General features: G+C 52.0%; 1 protein-coding gene across 1 annotated transcript in view; it reads left to right on the top strand.

Moving 5' to 3' along the window:
- Window positions 1-15588, top strand: part of LOC113609496 (cadherin-4-like) — a 541650-nt gene that overhangs the window by 413072 nt on the left and 112990 nt on the right. Inside the window, exon 4 of the mRNA XM_027086809.1 lies at window positions 5806-5979. Within this exon, the coding sequence (XP_026942610.1) occupies window positions 5806-5979 (174 nt within the window). The remainder of the gene's footprint in view (window positions 1-5805; window positions 5980-15588) is intronic.

Here is a 15588-nt window from a genome sequence, read left to right as displayed (position 1 = left end):
AGATGACAGATTGTAACTTCCTGCGTGTAGATTGGAGGAGGTGCACATGACTGTCGTCCTCCCCTGACACTTTCCTCTCTCTTTTTTTTTCCTTTTTGAAAAAAAGAAAAAAAAAAGAGGCGATAATTTAAAACCTGCCCCAGGTCGGTTTTACATTATTCATCTTTCACTTGTGAACGATGATGGAAAGGAAGTGACCCAGCTTCTTCCTAATGTCGGGGAGTCCCTGAAGACCTCACCTAGAAGCCACACTTGATTACTCTCATAGTCAGACACACAGAGCAACGCTCCTTACAAGGAGAGCAGGCCCCGGGCAGGCACAGGGCTGCTGGGAGCTTAAGAAAATAAGATAATATGCCCGGTGAGGAGATAAAAAACACAAGCCACCTTGGGAAGGCGGGTGTGCGGGTCACTGCTGGGCTCCAGGTTTGGGCTGGTGCCAGGAGAAGGTGGAAAATGATGACTTTGCGGGAGGATGGCAGTCGCGCAGCTTGCCTGTGAATCCGGGGCCTCGGCCTTCCCGTGAGAGTGGAAGACGGTCCTTGTCTCCATTCCTCCCCTTTTCTCTTGAGTTCACTGAGCTGTGTTCCTGAGCATGGGGGTTTTGTCACTTTGTCCCTGGAGAGAAGATGCCTATGCCTGAGGCTGTTCCTGAAAACCTGCCGAGAGAGAAGCGCGAAGCCCAGAGACGAGGTGACCTAGAAGGGTCTTAGACCCCCGTCCTGGCCTCCCCAGACCCCCACGTGCTCTAGACAGAGCGGGTGTGCACACCCCTCGAGGGGGACCAGCCCAAGCAACCGCACAGGCACGGGGTGGCGTTTCGTCTTTGCAAAGTGCGAGTCCGCTGGGGCAGTGACTCCGTAGCTCCCCTGTATCACTCAGGAGCGAGACCACGGAACCCCCCCAGGTTGTGACGTGAAGAAGCTACGCTCCAGAAAGTACCCCAGCCTCCTGCCCACGCCCCAGCTGCCCCCAAAGCGCAGAGCTTGTCCAGCTCCGGGGCGGGAAACGGAGGCCCAGAGGCAGGATAAGACTCATCCCGGGCCCCAGGCCTGGCGCTAGGAGCCCAGCCTGGGGAGGCTCCTCCCCTAGTAAGTCACCATTTCAGAGCATCGTCAGCGGAACGATCCGCTGCTAAGCCCGATGGATGAAGGCTCAGTGGGAGAGGCCATCTGAGATGAGAAATGCTTTGTAAATAACAGCTGATAAGGAGCAGACGGATTTAGGGCCTCACAAATGAGCGCCTGGCCTCTGCGTGATCTGTACCTGGGAGCCACGGCCCCTGCCCTTCCTCTGCCCCTTTTGGGAAAGGCCCGCTGCAGGCGGAACAGGGCAGACGCGTGTCCTGAGCGGTCCTGGCCCCTCAAGATGCCCCTGTAAAAGCCCGTCTGCCACCCCTTCCTGGGATCAGGGCTCCGAGGGGTCCCCAGGTGCCGCCACCCCCGCTGCACACCGTGCCCCGCTCAGCCGCTGCTTGTCGAGCACCAGCTCCTCCCTGGGGTGGGCCGGGCTGAGTCCCATCAGAGGACCAGGCGATCCCTCAGCGCTCGCCATCCTGCGAACCTGCAGGGAGCAGCTTGCTGGCTCCAAGGCCAGCGCGGCCGTCAGGACCCCCTCCGACCCCTACCAGTTACAAGACCTCTGACTTGGGCTGAACTGTGTGTAAGGAACAGCCTGTTGGGGCCGGGCTGTTGGTTCTGAGAAAACTGTGACGCATTACATACACAGAGAGAGAAACAACACACACACACACGTGTACACACGTGCATGTGTATATGAGACATAGCACAGAGGCACGTGCACATGTGTGCGTGCACGTGTGTCTGTATGTGCCTGGCCTGTACATACATGCGTGTGCCTATGTAGGTGAACGTGCACACGTGTGTCAGGAGCATAGAGGCCACATTCACGTTATCACCCAACACCCGCCATCATTGGCTCAGAAACACGGGTGACCAGGGCGCAGTGGGGAAATCGGCAGCTGTCGTCTGTTCGGAAGCACCTTCGAGAGCGGCCAGAAACATGATTTACCATTAGTATGATTACGCGTCGGGGTTTACGTGCCGCACTCTGAACGGCCCGAGGTCCGCGTGGGTCCCGAAGCGCGTGCGCGCCTCATCAGGTGACGGGTCATTGTCGTCATCGGCGTTCCTCCCCCGGAGAAGTGGGTGTGTCTTCCCAGCTGAAGCTAGTGCAGGTCTGGCATTGATCTTCGCCAGATTTTGTTATTACACTTGTCTCACAGCTTTAAAATAGTAGCAAATATGTGCAATTTATTTAAACAACACTAGGGAAATTAACGCCATGCAAGCTCAGCCTAAGCAAATGAAGACAAAGCAGGTTTTTAAAAGGAGAACGGCTCGATGAAAACCTTGACAATTCCGAGTCTAGAATGAAGAGGCTCGGTGAGCTTCTGCAGGTGCCCAAGCATCAGCGGGCGAGGCAGACCTGCATTCTCTGTGCCGCACGTGGGAGACATGGCGGAGCCGGGACGGCCAGGCTCCACCTCCCAGAGGCCGTGCTTGTGGCCGGGACCCCTGCCCCAGCACCCCACACACGCACGCAGACGCGCTCAGAGCAAACACCAAGCGGGTCCCCTCTGCTGAGGCAAGTGCCTGTGCCGGGTGACCCTCGTTTCCTGTGAGGCCGGGAGCCCCCGCAAGGTCATGCGTCTGTGGAGCGTGGCAGTCCCCTGGAGGGCTCACTGAGCACACGCGGCAGGCGTCAGCGCAGAGGTGGGGAGTCCAGGTGGGAATCTCACACTTGGCATTTCTAACCTGGAAGCTGACGCCGCGGGAACTCAGAAATGCCTCTGCTGTCCGAGGTTTTTCACTGACGTCCTTGGGCCTCTCCAATGGGAATGTCCATGTCTGCCCAGCCCACTGCACCCTGACATGAGGACCCGTAGAGGGGATGGGGCCCCATGAAGAAACCCCAGAAGTGAGGGGGGCACACAGATCCTGCCTCTGCCTAAAGAGCTTTGTGACCTTCAGAAGTTACTTGGCCTCTCTGAGCCGCCCAGTCGCCTCCCTGGTAGAGGGGGGATGACCCTCCTGTAGCCTTGGCAGCAGGGAAGATGCAGGCAGAGACGGTTCAGAACGCTCAGTGCCCACAAGGCGTTGGCTGCCCCTGACACGTGGAGAGCAGTTGTCTGCATCCTGGCTGCAAGGGGGCAGGGTGTGGCCAGGACCATCCTGAACACTGTTCTGTGATGCTCATCAAGGAGTCTAGAGATGACCCCACCCCTGTCATCGTGAGAGATGCAGGGTTGGTCACAAGGCAGCATCTGTTAGTTTGACTTGAATAGGTGTTGAGAGAATGTCATGTTTCCGTAGAAATCAAGGCCACTGGGGATGCACACACCTCGCGTGGATTCTTCTCATGAAGGATGGGAAGCGACCTAGGGAAGCCTTTCGGTTTTTAATTGCTGCAGACTCTTAAGTGCAGGAGCTCAACACGAAAGACAGCAGGACCCCTGGTGGGGAAAGTCCCAGAGGGGGGTCTCTGGAGTGTGGCTTGTCCAGATGGGTTTTTCCATTGATGTAGCATCAGGTTTTGGCGTTCAGGACTGATCTGTTTTTTTGGTTTTTTTAATTAGTTTTGTCGACGTGTGTCTAACTTATTCTATGCAGCTTTTTTGCAAGAGGGAGTGGGGAAGGTTCAACGGGCAATGGCAAGACCAACAGGTTCTCACTGGGTGGGAGCTCAGCTGGAGGGTGGGGACCCCGCCGTGATTGGAGAGGGGCCACCGCCTAGGGCCTCCAGCCAGCTCTGTCCTCTCTGGCTTGGGCGGTCCTGGTCCAGGGTCTGTCTCTGCCACGTGAGCTCTCATATGCTCCTGGCTCTGAGACTCGGAGTGAAATGAACATCAACCACGAGAACGGTGCAGCCACACGGGGCACCTTGAAAATAAACATGGAGGCGATATAGGTGCAGATGTCTTGTGTATACGTGAGTCCTGTTAGCTCTTCTAATTATACAATTTCATGTACATTATAACATTCAGAAATACAGAAAGGTAAAAGGAATAAATTAAAATAAAAACTCACTGGTGACCAGAGAAAACCAGAGTTTACATTTCTATGTATTTCCTTCCAATCTTTTTTCTCTCCTTTTAAAAAACATGGGGACTTATGCTGCCTGTATACTTTGGTGCCATTTCTCCACCTCCTATCAGTGTATGGAATTTCTTCATATCTTCAAAGAGTAACTTCTTTTTTTCTTAATACATCTTTATGGAGTATAATTGCTTCACAATGCTGTGTTAGTTTCCGCTGTACAACAAAGTGAATCAGCCATATGCATACATATATCCCCCTATCCCCTCCCTCCTGAGCCTCCCTCCCACCTTCCCTATCCCACCTCTCTAGGCCGTTGCAAAGCACCGAGCTGCTCTTGTGCTATGCGGCTGCTTCCCAGTAGCTATTTTACAGTTGGTAGTGGATATGTGTGATGCTACTCTCGCTTCGCCCCAGCTTCCCCTTGCCCTGCCCCGTGTCCTCAAGTCCATTCTCTATGTCTTCATCTTTATTCCTGCCCTGCCACTAGGTTCATCAGTACCATTTTTTTTTTTTTTAGATTCCATATAGATGCGTTAGCATACGGTATTTATTTTTCTCTTTCTGACTTACAAAGAGTAACTTCTAATGACACGTAGTATCCCAAAATATGAACGTAGTGTAATACATTTAAATATTATTTACCACCATCAGACTTCCAGAATTTTTTCCTGGTATTTTTACTATTTCACATATACATAATGTTATTATAAAGACAGCTACAATGAACATCTTTATTTGGCGTGTTTGTCCACATGCAGTTCCGCTGGGACAGACTTCCAGCTGTGGAGTTATGGGGTCAAAAGCGAGGACCATTTTTGAGGCTTCTGATAGCTGTTGGCAGAATGCTGCTCCCAGCAGTGAGGAGCCCCATTGACTTCAGAGCCGCCGACATTCAGTCCCGCCGGTTCCCGCCAGGCATGGGCTCTTATCAGTCTAATTTCCATAGCAACCCTCTGAGTTCAGTGCTGTTATTACCAAGCCCGTTTTATAAAAGAAGTAGCTGGAGCTGAGAGAGATTAAGGGCACTTGCCCCGTGTCACATGAATCTTTGGATGCAGGTAAACATAAAACACCAGGTCTGTTTAACGCCAAATCCCACAACCTCAACCATCACCCTCTGCTGACTCACTCACGACACGCTCCTCAGGGGGAGGATTCATTTTGTTTACTCTTGTCAGTTTGATGGGTGAGGAGGATATATTGCTTTAATTTGCATTGTTTGATGACTGGACATTTTTCATGAGTTTATTGATCCTTTATATTTACTTTGCTGTTAATTATCTATTTGTGTCTTTTTCCTGTTATAATGAAGTTCCAATTTTTTCTTATTGATTTGTAGGAACTCTTTATATAGTCAGGCTCTTAGCTGTTTGTCAGATTTGTCGTAACTTCATCAATTGCTTTTAGGGTATGTTTTCATAAACAAGGGTTTTAAGTTAAAATGTATGAATATTATCCTTTGTAATTTTTTTCCATCGTTTTGGGCCCTGATGTACTGGTTAAAGAGTCAGTTATATTTTCTTCTTTGTTTATGGTTTCTTAACCCCCATTTAATCTGTAGTCCATTTCTTTGTAGAGATGAGGGTCTTGCTAGATTTTTTTCCCTAACACGTCCCCACTTTTCCCAACACCATCCAATCTTTCCCTGGATCTAGGATAGTACAAATTCTAACAGATGCCTTTTCCTCTGCAACACCTAACCAGGCTTCTTTTCCTCTTCTCTCCCTTCCAAATAACGCTGCAGAAAGGAAAGAAGAGTGCACCCCTGGACCCTGTCCAGCCGCCAAATGACACACTGTTGCCGTGGCCACAGCATCAGAGCTCCAATGGGCTGAGGCGGCAGAAACGGGACTGGGTCATCCCGCCCATCAACGTGCCAGAAAACTCCCGCGGGCCCTTCCCGCAGCAGCTGGTGAGGGTAAGTGGAGACGCTCCTGCCGGTGGGGAAGCTCTCGGCTTTAGCCCCTGCCTGTCCCGGGATCTCACGAGTCATGTCTGATGGGCTTGTTCCTGGAGCCTGGGACCGGCTCTGCACTGGGTGTCTAAGGTCAAGATTTTGCCTTTTCAGTAATGAGATAAGTAATACACAGAACAGAAAAGTCAGAAGGGCAGTTGCATCCTCCAGGGTGGACGGGCCTGCTTGCATTGGGTCCTCTCTCTCCGGTTACTGTCCAGTGACTGTTCTGGTGCGTGGAAGGAGATGGGATGGAGACTTGGGTCATGGCCTTTGACCTCTGACACCTTCCTTTGGTCTGCATGTTCACACTTCTTCCCGATTATGGCTAAGATATTGAATGGAGAATGATGGCTTGTCCACGCTGACCATGATCTTGGTGAAAAGTCAGAGGTGCTGAGACTGAGCCTGAGGTGCCGGGGGGGGCAGTTCTGTGTCCCTTCCCTTAGGGTCACCTGCTCCCAGCAGCCACCACGAGGTTGCTTTTCCTGAAGGACTGAAGGACTCATTTTACAAATCTGTTTTTCAATGATCAAGGCCACCAACTAGCGTCATCTCCTTCCCTTTGAAGGAAGATTGCAGCCCAATCTGAACAACAGTTTGATAAAGTGGTGGTGAGAACCCCGTCAGATAATCCCATCTGTGGCCAGCGCCTCTCCCCACCTGTGGAGCTGGGGCCCCTCGAGTGTTATTAGGGCGTCGGCTTCATTCCTTGGCCTGATTAGTCTGTTTTGTTTCCTGTTCTTTTTGATGCAGAAAGCTGGGGGGTGGGTATTAAAATGCAGAGCTGAAGCAGCAGACCTCGCAGGGCCATCCAGGTCAGTCACCCCACCATACACACCACAGCCACGGAGCCGTGTCGTGACTATCGCCCTGCCTTCACCACATGTGACACTGTGACTTAGTTTGGTCTTTGTTCCTGTTTCTGGCCAGAACTCGTAAAACCCGTGCAATTTCCTAAATGATAAGAGTGAAAAAGATGTCTGCAGACATCCACAGCAAACCCCTTCTAGCACACCTGAGCTCATGTGCATGAGGGGACTTTGGGGAAGTCCCAGGGGAACCTAAGGCCGGGGGGGGTACCAACCCTGTGACTGCAGGGCTGGGACCTTCACGTTCCCCTTCCCCCCCAGCCGCTCACCCCAGGAGGGAAGAGGGGCTGGATGTTGAATCAGTCACCAGTGACCCATGATTTAATCAGTCGTGCCTACGTAACGAAGTCTCCATAAAACCCCAAAAGGACAGGGTTCAGAGAGCTTCCGGGGGGTGAACACATGGAGATTCAGTGAGGATGGCTCTCAGGGAGGGCGTGAAGTCTCCGGGAACCTTCCCACACCTCGTCCTACGCCTCTTCCCTCTGACTGTTCCCGAGTTCGTACCCTTTACAATAAACCAATAATCTAGCGAGTGCACTGGTTTTCCGAGTTCTGTGAGCTGCTCTAGCAAGTTAATCGAACCCAAGGAGGGGGGTGTTGGAACCTCAGAGTTACAGCCAATCGGTCAGAAGCTCAGGTGACAACCTGGACTTGGCAATTGACGTCTGAAGTGGGAGCATCTCGGGGGACCGAGCCCTTAACCTGTGGGATGGACGCCCTCTCCGGGTAGATGGTGTCAGAGTTGAGTTAAATGGTAGCACCCCCAGCTGGTGTCACAGAGAATTGCTGGATGTGGTGACACCTCTGGTGTCAGAAGTGCTGTGTGTGGCAGTCGTGGAAAAAAGGAGGAGCAGGAGGGTGTGTCCAGCTCAGCATATCACCGAACACAAGTGTGTGTGCCTGTCGCATGGGGGAGGCCAAACAGACCGAAATGTTGGAGTTTGGAGCAGAGAAGTGTTTACTGCAGGGCCAAGCAAGGAGAATGGGTGGTTCGTGCTCAAAAACTTCAAACTCCCTGATTTGAAGGGAGTTTCTCTTGGGGGAGAAGTTTTTATAGGCAAAACTTGGGGTGAGGGCTGCAGGGTGTGTGACTTTCTTCTGACTGGTTGCTGGTGAGGTAGCAGGACGGGGCTCTAGGAATCTCGTGCTCAGCCTGGAGCTGCCGTCCTCCACCTGCGTGGGGTCCTCAGTTCCTGCAGAAGAACTGAAGATGCAGTTACGTACACTCCTTGAGCAGGAACCAGGATCCTGCTTTGATCTCTGCACTGTAGTGTGATTGTTCTCCCTTTGTTTTTCCGCATTCCCTTACTTCCCTGGTTAGCAAGTGTTTGAATCTGCTCTTTGGTATTTAGGAAGGTCTAGGAGACTGAAGCCTTTTTCCTGCAAGTAAGAAACAGGGGACACGGAAAGGCTTTTGTGACCAGGAGGGCCCCATAGGGCCCTGCTGAGTTTCAGTCACACAGAGCCACCCTCCTGCCTCAGTCCCCTGGGATGGGAGTTCACTTCCAGAGCCATCACGCGCCCTTGAGAGGCCTGCCTGGGAGGGCGGGATCACAGCGAAACGGAGGTGAGGACTGGAGGGAGGCGCTCAAGCATCGACCCCCCCAGCCCGGGCGCAGTTTCCCAGACTGAGCGTCCTCTGGGCACATGGGCCAGGCCCAGGGCACAGCCCACGCCAACGGGGGTGCTGGTGACGGCTCTGGGGCCCCCGCCAGCCTCGAGGCCTTTGCCGCGTTGGACTGCCACTTGCCATTTACTTGAGATTTTCTCTAGTAGCTCATTTTCAGTATAAATACATTTATTCCAAAAGGAGGCTTTATTGGCTCACAATTGGAAAGCTGGAGGTATCTCTGCATAAAGCAGAGGAAACATAGCTCTGGGGCGGGAGGGGGCGGGGGGGGGGACACGCAAGTGTTGACGTGTCTGAGATACACCGGAGCCAGAAGCTTCCTCTGAAGTGTCGCCAGGATTGAAAGCAAACTGGACAGGGAGCCAGGTTTTCATTGTGTGAGCCAGTTTTGTTGAAGGCCTTGGGCTGTGCTCCCCAAAGGTCATCTCTAGTAGAAATCTGTCCATCTAACTCAGGGATTGGCAAACTTTTTCTTTTTTTTTTTTTTAACATCTTTATTGGAGTGTAATTGCTTTACAATGGTGTGTTGGTTTCTGCTGTATAACAAAGTGAATCAGCTATACATATACATATGTCCCCATATCTCTTCCCTCTTGCGTCTCCCTCCCTCCCACCCTCCCTATCCCACCCCTCCAGGCGGTCACAAAGCACCGAGCTGATCTCCCTGTGCTATGCGGCTGCTTCCCACTAGCTATCTACCTTACGTTTGGTAGTGTATATATGTTCATGCCACTCTCACTTCATCCCAGCTTCCCCTTCCCCCTCTGCGTGTCCTCAAGCCCATTCTCTGCGTCTGCGTCTGTTTTCCTCAGAGCCCTTGGCAAGCGTCTTCTGTGAAGGACCAGGTAGTGAATGTTCTAGGCTTTGTGAGCCCTGCCGACTGGCCTCTGTTGAAACTATTCTGCTCTGCCTTTGTAGCGTGAAGGCGGCCCTCGGCAATATGTAGACCAACGGGCGTGGCTGGGTTCCGATAAAACTTTATTTACAAAAGCAGGCAGTGGGCCCGATTTGACCGCAAGCCAGATCCACCTCATTTCCCAAACTCCGGAACGTCTGGCCGAGTCATCCTCACCAATACTCAACGCTTGGCGGGAACCTTCTAGTGACGGGTGAGTCTGTAATGAGCCCCGAGGGGGCGTTTGCTCACTCACACCCTCACACACGTGCGTTTGGCAGGCATCTTGCCGCCACTGGGATATTCTGTCGTCCTGGCTCTCAGAGCTTTCTCAGAGTTGATGATATGGGTACCAACACGAGGAATTTCCCTCCTCTGTGCCCAGTCGTACCCAGGCCTGTGAAAGGTCCCAAAAGGGAAGAAGGCCACTGTGGGCAGAGCCCTTGTCCTGCAGGGGTTCCCAAGATCTGCTGGGTCGTCTGTCCTCTGCTGGACAGTGGAGGAAAGACACCCGTGTGCTTCCAGCCTGACCACTGCCGGCAGCCCCGAGGCAGAGAGGTCGGGTCTGGCAGTAGGAGAGGCGAGAGCCGGCTTCCCCGAGCAGCAGGCACTCGCGCCCCGCGGGCCTGTGGCTGTGTTGAGGGGGCACAGTCTTCTCACGAGGCCACAGTGACGTCTGTGTGCCCTGATGGGGGACGTGCACCGCTCTGAAGCAGGGAAATGAGCCCCCTCCCCAGTGAACGTAAACCTTGCAAAATCCGGCAGGAAAGCAGCGACGGCGGGAGCTCTCGGGCCCCTGCACACGCAGGCTCCTGGGGACTCTCCTTGCTGGTGATGTTTCTACGCTGGAGCCGTGGGGACAGGCGGTCCGGGCGTGGTGTCTGGCGTGCGATGAGCAGAGCTGCGCGCTCCACGGACTCACTGAGGGGCAGCCTCTCCTGTCTTCTAGTCTGCAGTGTTGCTGTGGTTTGGAGAGACCGCGTCCTCTGCTGCTCGGACCCCCCGACGTGTCCGCAGCCCCTGGAGGGAGGCTACCTCCAGGTGGATGTCAGCTCCAACGCGGACTGCAGGGAGGGCTGACGCTCTGACGGGCATTCCCACAATTTCAGAAACCGAACAGAACAGAGGTTTATTTCTTGCTCCTGGGAAGGTCATTTGGGGGCTGTCATGCGGGGCGCCAGAGGGAGGAGCGCAGGGTCGGCTGGGCCTGGACGTGGGAAACACCATTCCCGCCTGAATTCCATTGGCCAAGTTGCAGAGGACCCCGGGGAACGCGGCCCAGCTCTGTGCCCAGGAGGAGGGGTACGTGTGGGAAATGGCTGCGTGCTGCCCCAGTGGGTTTCCCCAGAGGAGAAAGTGTGCGTCCTTTCGGCTCGAAGGGCCCCGCAGCGCCAAGGAAGGGGGTGGTCTAGGTGAGCGATCAGACCTGACTCACCTGCCCTTCTCCAAGCCTGGTCTGTCTTTACCACACTGTCCCGCTGTACTTCCGCCGTAGCACTCAGTACAGTCTGACGTCATGCCTGCTATTTATTCACCCAAGGACAGGCCTCCTGAAGGCAGGGGCCCTGCCTGCATCTCTGTACTGTAAACGGCAGGCACTGCGCGTGTTGACTGAATGAACAAATGAGTGAGGGAGGGAGTGATGGCAGCAATCCCGATGGCGAGCCGTCCCGGGCACCCATGGGCTCACACAGCATGCTGGCCGTGGCATGTGGCATTTGTGGGGGGGTCCTGGCACTGCTTCCCCTGGAGTCGGCCTCCAAGCTGAGCTGATCCTCATGCGGAGGATCATGCGGAGATGGTACCTCCAGCAAATGGAAAATGGAATCTCTGTTACAGTTTCTGTAAAAGATTGGTTTTTCCAATGGATTCCAAGTCATTACGGGAGAACTCAGCCCAGAAACTCATGCAGGCAGACGCACACACGCGTGCGCACACAGCCCCCCCACTTCCACGTGGGCGCACACTCGTGTGCTCAGCGTCTGCCCCCGCACCCTCCCTCGCTCCTTCTCCCCGCTTTCTCCCTTAAACTCTTACGGAGCACAGGCGAGGGTTTGGGGTGCTTTTCTACCCCACTGTGTCTGCAGGAGGTCGATGAGTTTCCTGTCAGTGGTTTGTTTTTTGGGGGGGGGGGGTGCTGCCCCGAAAGACGCCCAAATCACAGCAGCGTGACTGCAGCTTGATGGGAGTGGGAAGCTGAGTGTGGAGCTCTGGAGGCTCAGCTGGGATCAGCTGCAATTCTGCACTCACTACGGCGTTTCCTTCTGATAAGATGTTAAATGAAAAAGCGGGAGGGAGAGCAGCCGGCAGAATGTTCTTCCCAAAGAGACCTGTGTTACTTCCAGGCGTTTTCCTTGGAAAGAGTTGTCTCTTTGTGAGCCTTCGCTGGGCCATGCAGGGAGACCCTCGATGAGCATTCGCTCGCCCCGCCGAGGGGGCCCTGGGCAGGGCGAGGCAGCTATTGCTGGCAGGGCTGCCGGGAGCCGTGACGCCCCGGGCGAGGCCGGTACGCACTCCCGGTGCCACGCCCACCAGACTCCCGGTGCCACGCCCACCAGAATTAGAGCGCACTCTCAGTGGTGAGTGAGGAGGTGCAGCCGCTTCCCGGAGATAGCGCTCAGAAGATCCAGGCTGTCCTCTCAGAAGGGAGGAGGAACCAATTCACAGTCGCTAAGCTGATCCCCTGGGAGGCTGGGTAGAGGCTTTTCATTATGGGGGGGGTGGGAATCATGGGGAATGGCAGGAGGGGACATCCAGCAAAGATTAACAAGAGACCTTCCCACTCCCAAATTCCAGGCCTGGGCTCTGGACAGAACAGTCTGGGGTCATCCATGGGTGTCAGGCGCCGCGCAGTCACTGGGGGACTCAGAAGGGAGAGAACGCAGAGCCCTTTCGTGGCCTCAAGAGCCACCAGGCGTCAGCTTTCTGCCCGTCATCCAGAACTTGGTCCCTTCCCTGCCTCGGTTAGGATTCCTTCACATGTCGACTAGAGGAGGGTTTTAAAAAGACACTTGCTTTTCTAGCATGGATGTTAGGTTTGACTTCCAGCAGGATTTAGAATGAGAATCAAATCAAACTTTTAGAAAGAGGATGCATCTCTTAGCTGAGTCTAATAAAAATTCAGAATCTGTTAACTTGAGAGGCTGTCCAGGGCGACCGTAGGAATCCGCTGTAGGTGACGAGGCAGAAGGTAATGTTCTTGGGACACAAGTCCTTTAATTTTGGAAGTTGACATTTTACCAGACAAGAAGTCATGCAGACCCATCCTCGGGGTCCCTGCCAGAGAGTCTGGCAAGGGAGCTCTAAATAGAAGACTCTGGAAGGAAGTCCTTGCATAATTGCTTAGCATGAAAGATGGCCTCTTGGAAAAGGCAAGCAGGAGGCCGTTTCTAGAGCAAGGAGCTCGGCTGCAGGTGGTTTGGAAAGGGTCGTGAAAGTCAGCCCCTCACGTCTGACAATCCAAATGATCTTGAACCAACTGAAGTCAAAAGTTTTCTTCACATTTTCTCGACAATTTCGTTCCTGTTTTGTGCACGTGCACCGCGTAGCCTCACATCCAGCCACAAGTATTTATCGACCTTTTGTGTAAATGGAGGAGGATCTGGGTTTGGGGGACTAGAGCTCAGGAGCTAGTTTTGTGATGAAATGTGCCCTGGGCTGGGGTCTGCGTTATGAGATGTGTGACAGGGAGATGGTGAGTGAGCCCGTATCTGGCCCAGGTAGACTCTCCGTGAATGTTCATCAGATGTGTAAGTACATGTGAGGGAGCTGGCTGGAGTTTAACTCAGTGTTAGCCTACCAAATGTTTGCTGGGTGACCTGTCAGTGTAATTGTCCCTGAGTCCACCTAGGAGCCTATGTTCTGGCACTCTGAAGGTGTCCATCCATGAATGAATAACTGACGTGCTCATTATGCACCTTCTCGTGGAAGAAGGTGACCTTTCAAAGCACGACGTGTGTGTGTTGTTCCCCTTCCATCATTTCCCCTCTGTCCCCAGGAGAAACCCTAACCCTGGAGCACATCACACGGGGCCCCACGATCTGACTCTGCCCCTTGGTGCACCAGACTCCAGCCATGCTGGGCTACTTGTAGCTTCCGGTCCTGATCACACCCTTGGTTACCTGGAGTCCTGTGTTTTCCCCCTGTACCTGACACCCCCCAACCTGGCTACTTCCTGCCTCCTTTAAGAATGCCCCACTTCTCAGGACCAACACGGGTCCTCCCCATTGCCTGCCATTGTGGTAGAGTTTTTGACGCTGTTTTTTCAGTGATTATAGGTCTATCTCCCCAACACGGGTCCTCCCCATTGCCTGCCATTGTGGTAGAGTTTCTGACACTGTTTTTTCAGTGATTACAGGTCTATCTCCTCAGTAAATGTAAAGGGCCTTGAGGGATAGTTCACCTGTCAGGCACAGCAGCAGGGACAGAGTAGATGTCATTAAGTACTTATTGAGTGAATGAATGATACAGCCATCATGCCCACCTCTACTAGTCAGCCTTTCACAATCATTATGAAGGTGGTTAGGTTAGATAAACAACCCTTGAAAATACTGAAATTGGAAGTTCTGTTTCTGGTAATGGTGGAGTAGTTTATATCAGACTAACACTCCTCAAATGACAATTATAAACTCTAGGGGAAATTCTTTGTTAAAAACTATTTGAAGTTACTTGAGAGTGATGAATAGTAGGCAGAAACTGTAGGGGACTCCACCCGTGAAAAGAAAACAGCACTGGGTGAGACCTGTGTTTATATGGCTTTCCCTTTGAAAGCACCCCCCAGTCCGTCCTTGCCTCAAAGTATGGCTAGATCTCACGAAGAAACCCAGTCTTACTGGCCAGAGGAGTTGGAAGATGGGGTTTAGAACTGACAAAGCAGCTGGAATGTGAGGGGATAAATCCTATAAAATATGTAGCCACAGATGGAGACTCCCAGATACACTTATAAGCTCTGTCCAGCTCCTTGGCTACCCCTTAAACTGTGCACGCACAAGGAGAACTCCAGAGAACCCAGAGAAAAGCAACAGCTAGAAGATTGAGAGCGCAGAGAAGAGACTTCAGCTGCTGCCTACGGCAAGGTAAACAGAGTTAAATTTCAGTCCAACCAAGTTAGCAGCCTCCAGAGAAAGATAACAGAACCAGATTCTCTGTATAATATCATCTACAATGATTACAGTGATCAGTATCCAAACAAAAATTACAAGACATGCAAAAAAAAACAAAAATGGAAAAGGAAAACGTGACCCATAATTAGGCAAAAAACGCTCATAGAATCTAACCCTGAGGTCACCCAGATACTGGAATTAGCAGCAAGGCTTTTAAAATATCTCTTATAAATAGGCTCAAGGGCTTAAAGGAAAATATGGTCAGAATGAATGAATACATCGAGAATCAGAGCAGGAAAATGGAAACTCTAAGAATATAACCAAATGGACATGGTAAACCTGAAGAGTATAGTGTCTCTAATGAAAAACGCACTGGATGGGCTTACAAATAGATTGTAGAAGGCAGAAGAAAGGTCAGTGTGTCAATCGATAAAAATTATGTAGCCTGAAGAACGGCAGGGGAGAGGATTGAAACACACAGAGTTTCAATGGGACAAAATTAAGTGGCCTAACGTGTAACTGGAGTCCCAAAAGGAGAGGAGAGATAATAAGATAGGGAAAAGGGTTGAAATTTCCCCAAATTTGATGGAGAAACAAACTTATATATCCAAGAAATTCAGTGAATCTCAAGTAGGATAAATACAAACAAAGCCATACCTTGATTATAGTCAAACTGCTGAAATTCTAAAACTAGAGGGAAAACCTTGAAAGCAGAGGAGAAATGCAGCACAAAGGACCACAGTGGGAACAAGGGCTGGCCTCTCTTTAGAAGTGATAGAGGTCTCTGGGCAGTGACATTTTCAAATTGCTGAATGAAAAGAAACCATCAACCAAGAATTCTGTATCCAGAAAAAAAAATCCCTCAGAATTGAAGGTGAAATAAGGGCATTTCTGATCAACAAACTTAAGGAACTCATTAGCAGCAGGCCCACATTAAGTGGTAAAGGATATCCTTTTGGCTGAAAAGAAATGACACCAGTTGGAAATTCAGATCTACAGGAAGGGATGGAGAACACCGGAAAAGATAAATGTGTGGGTTAACATAAAAGACTGTATTTTTTTTTCTCTTGA

Source organism: Aethalodelphis obliquidens, unplaced genomic scaffold, assembly GCF_003676395.1.
Source record: "Aethalodelphis obliquidens isolate GAN/ISIS:26980383/991018 unplaced genomic scaffold, ASM367639v1 scaffold57, whole genome shotgun sequence".
Lineage (NCBI taxonomy): Eukaryota > Metazoa > Chordata > Mammalia > Artiodactyla > Delphinidae > Aethalodelphis > Aethalodelphis obliquidens.
This window is presented reverse-complemented; position numbering and strand designations above follow the sequence as displayed.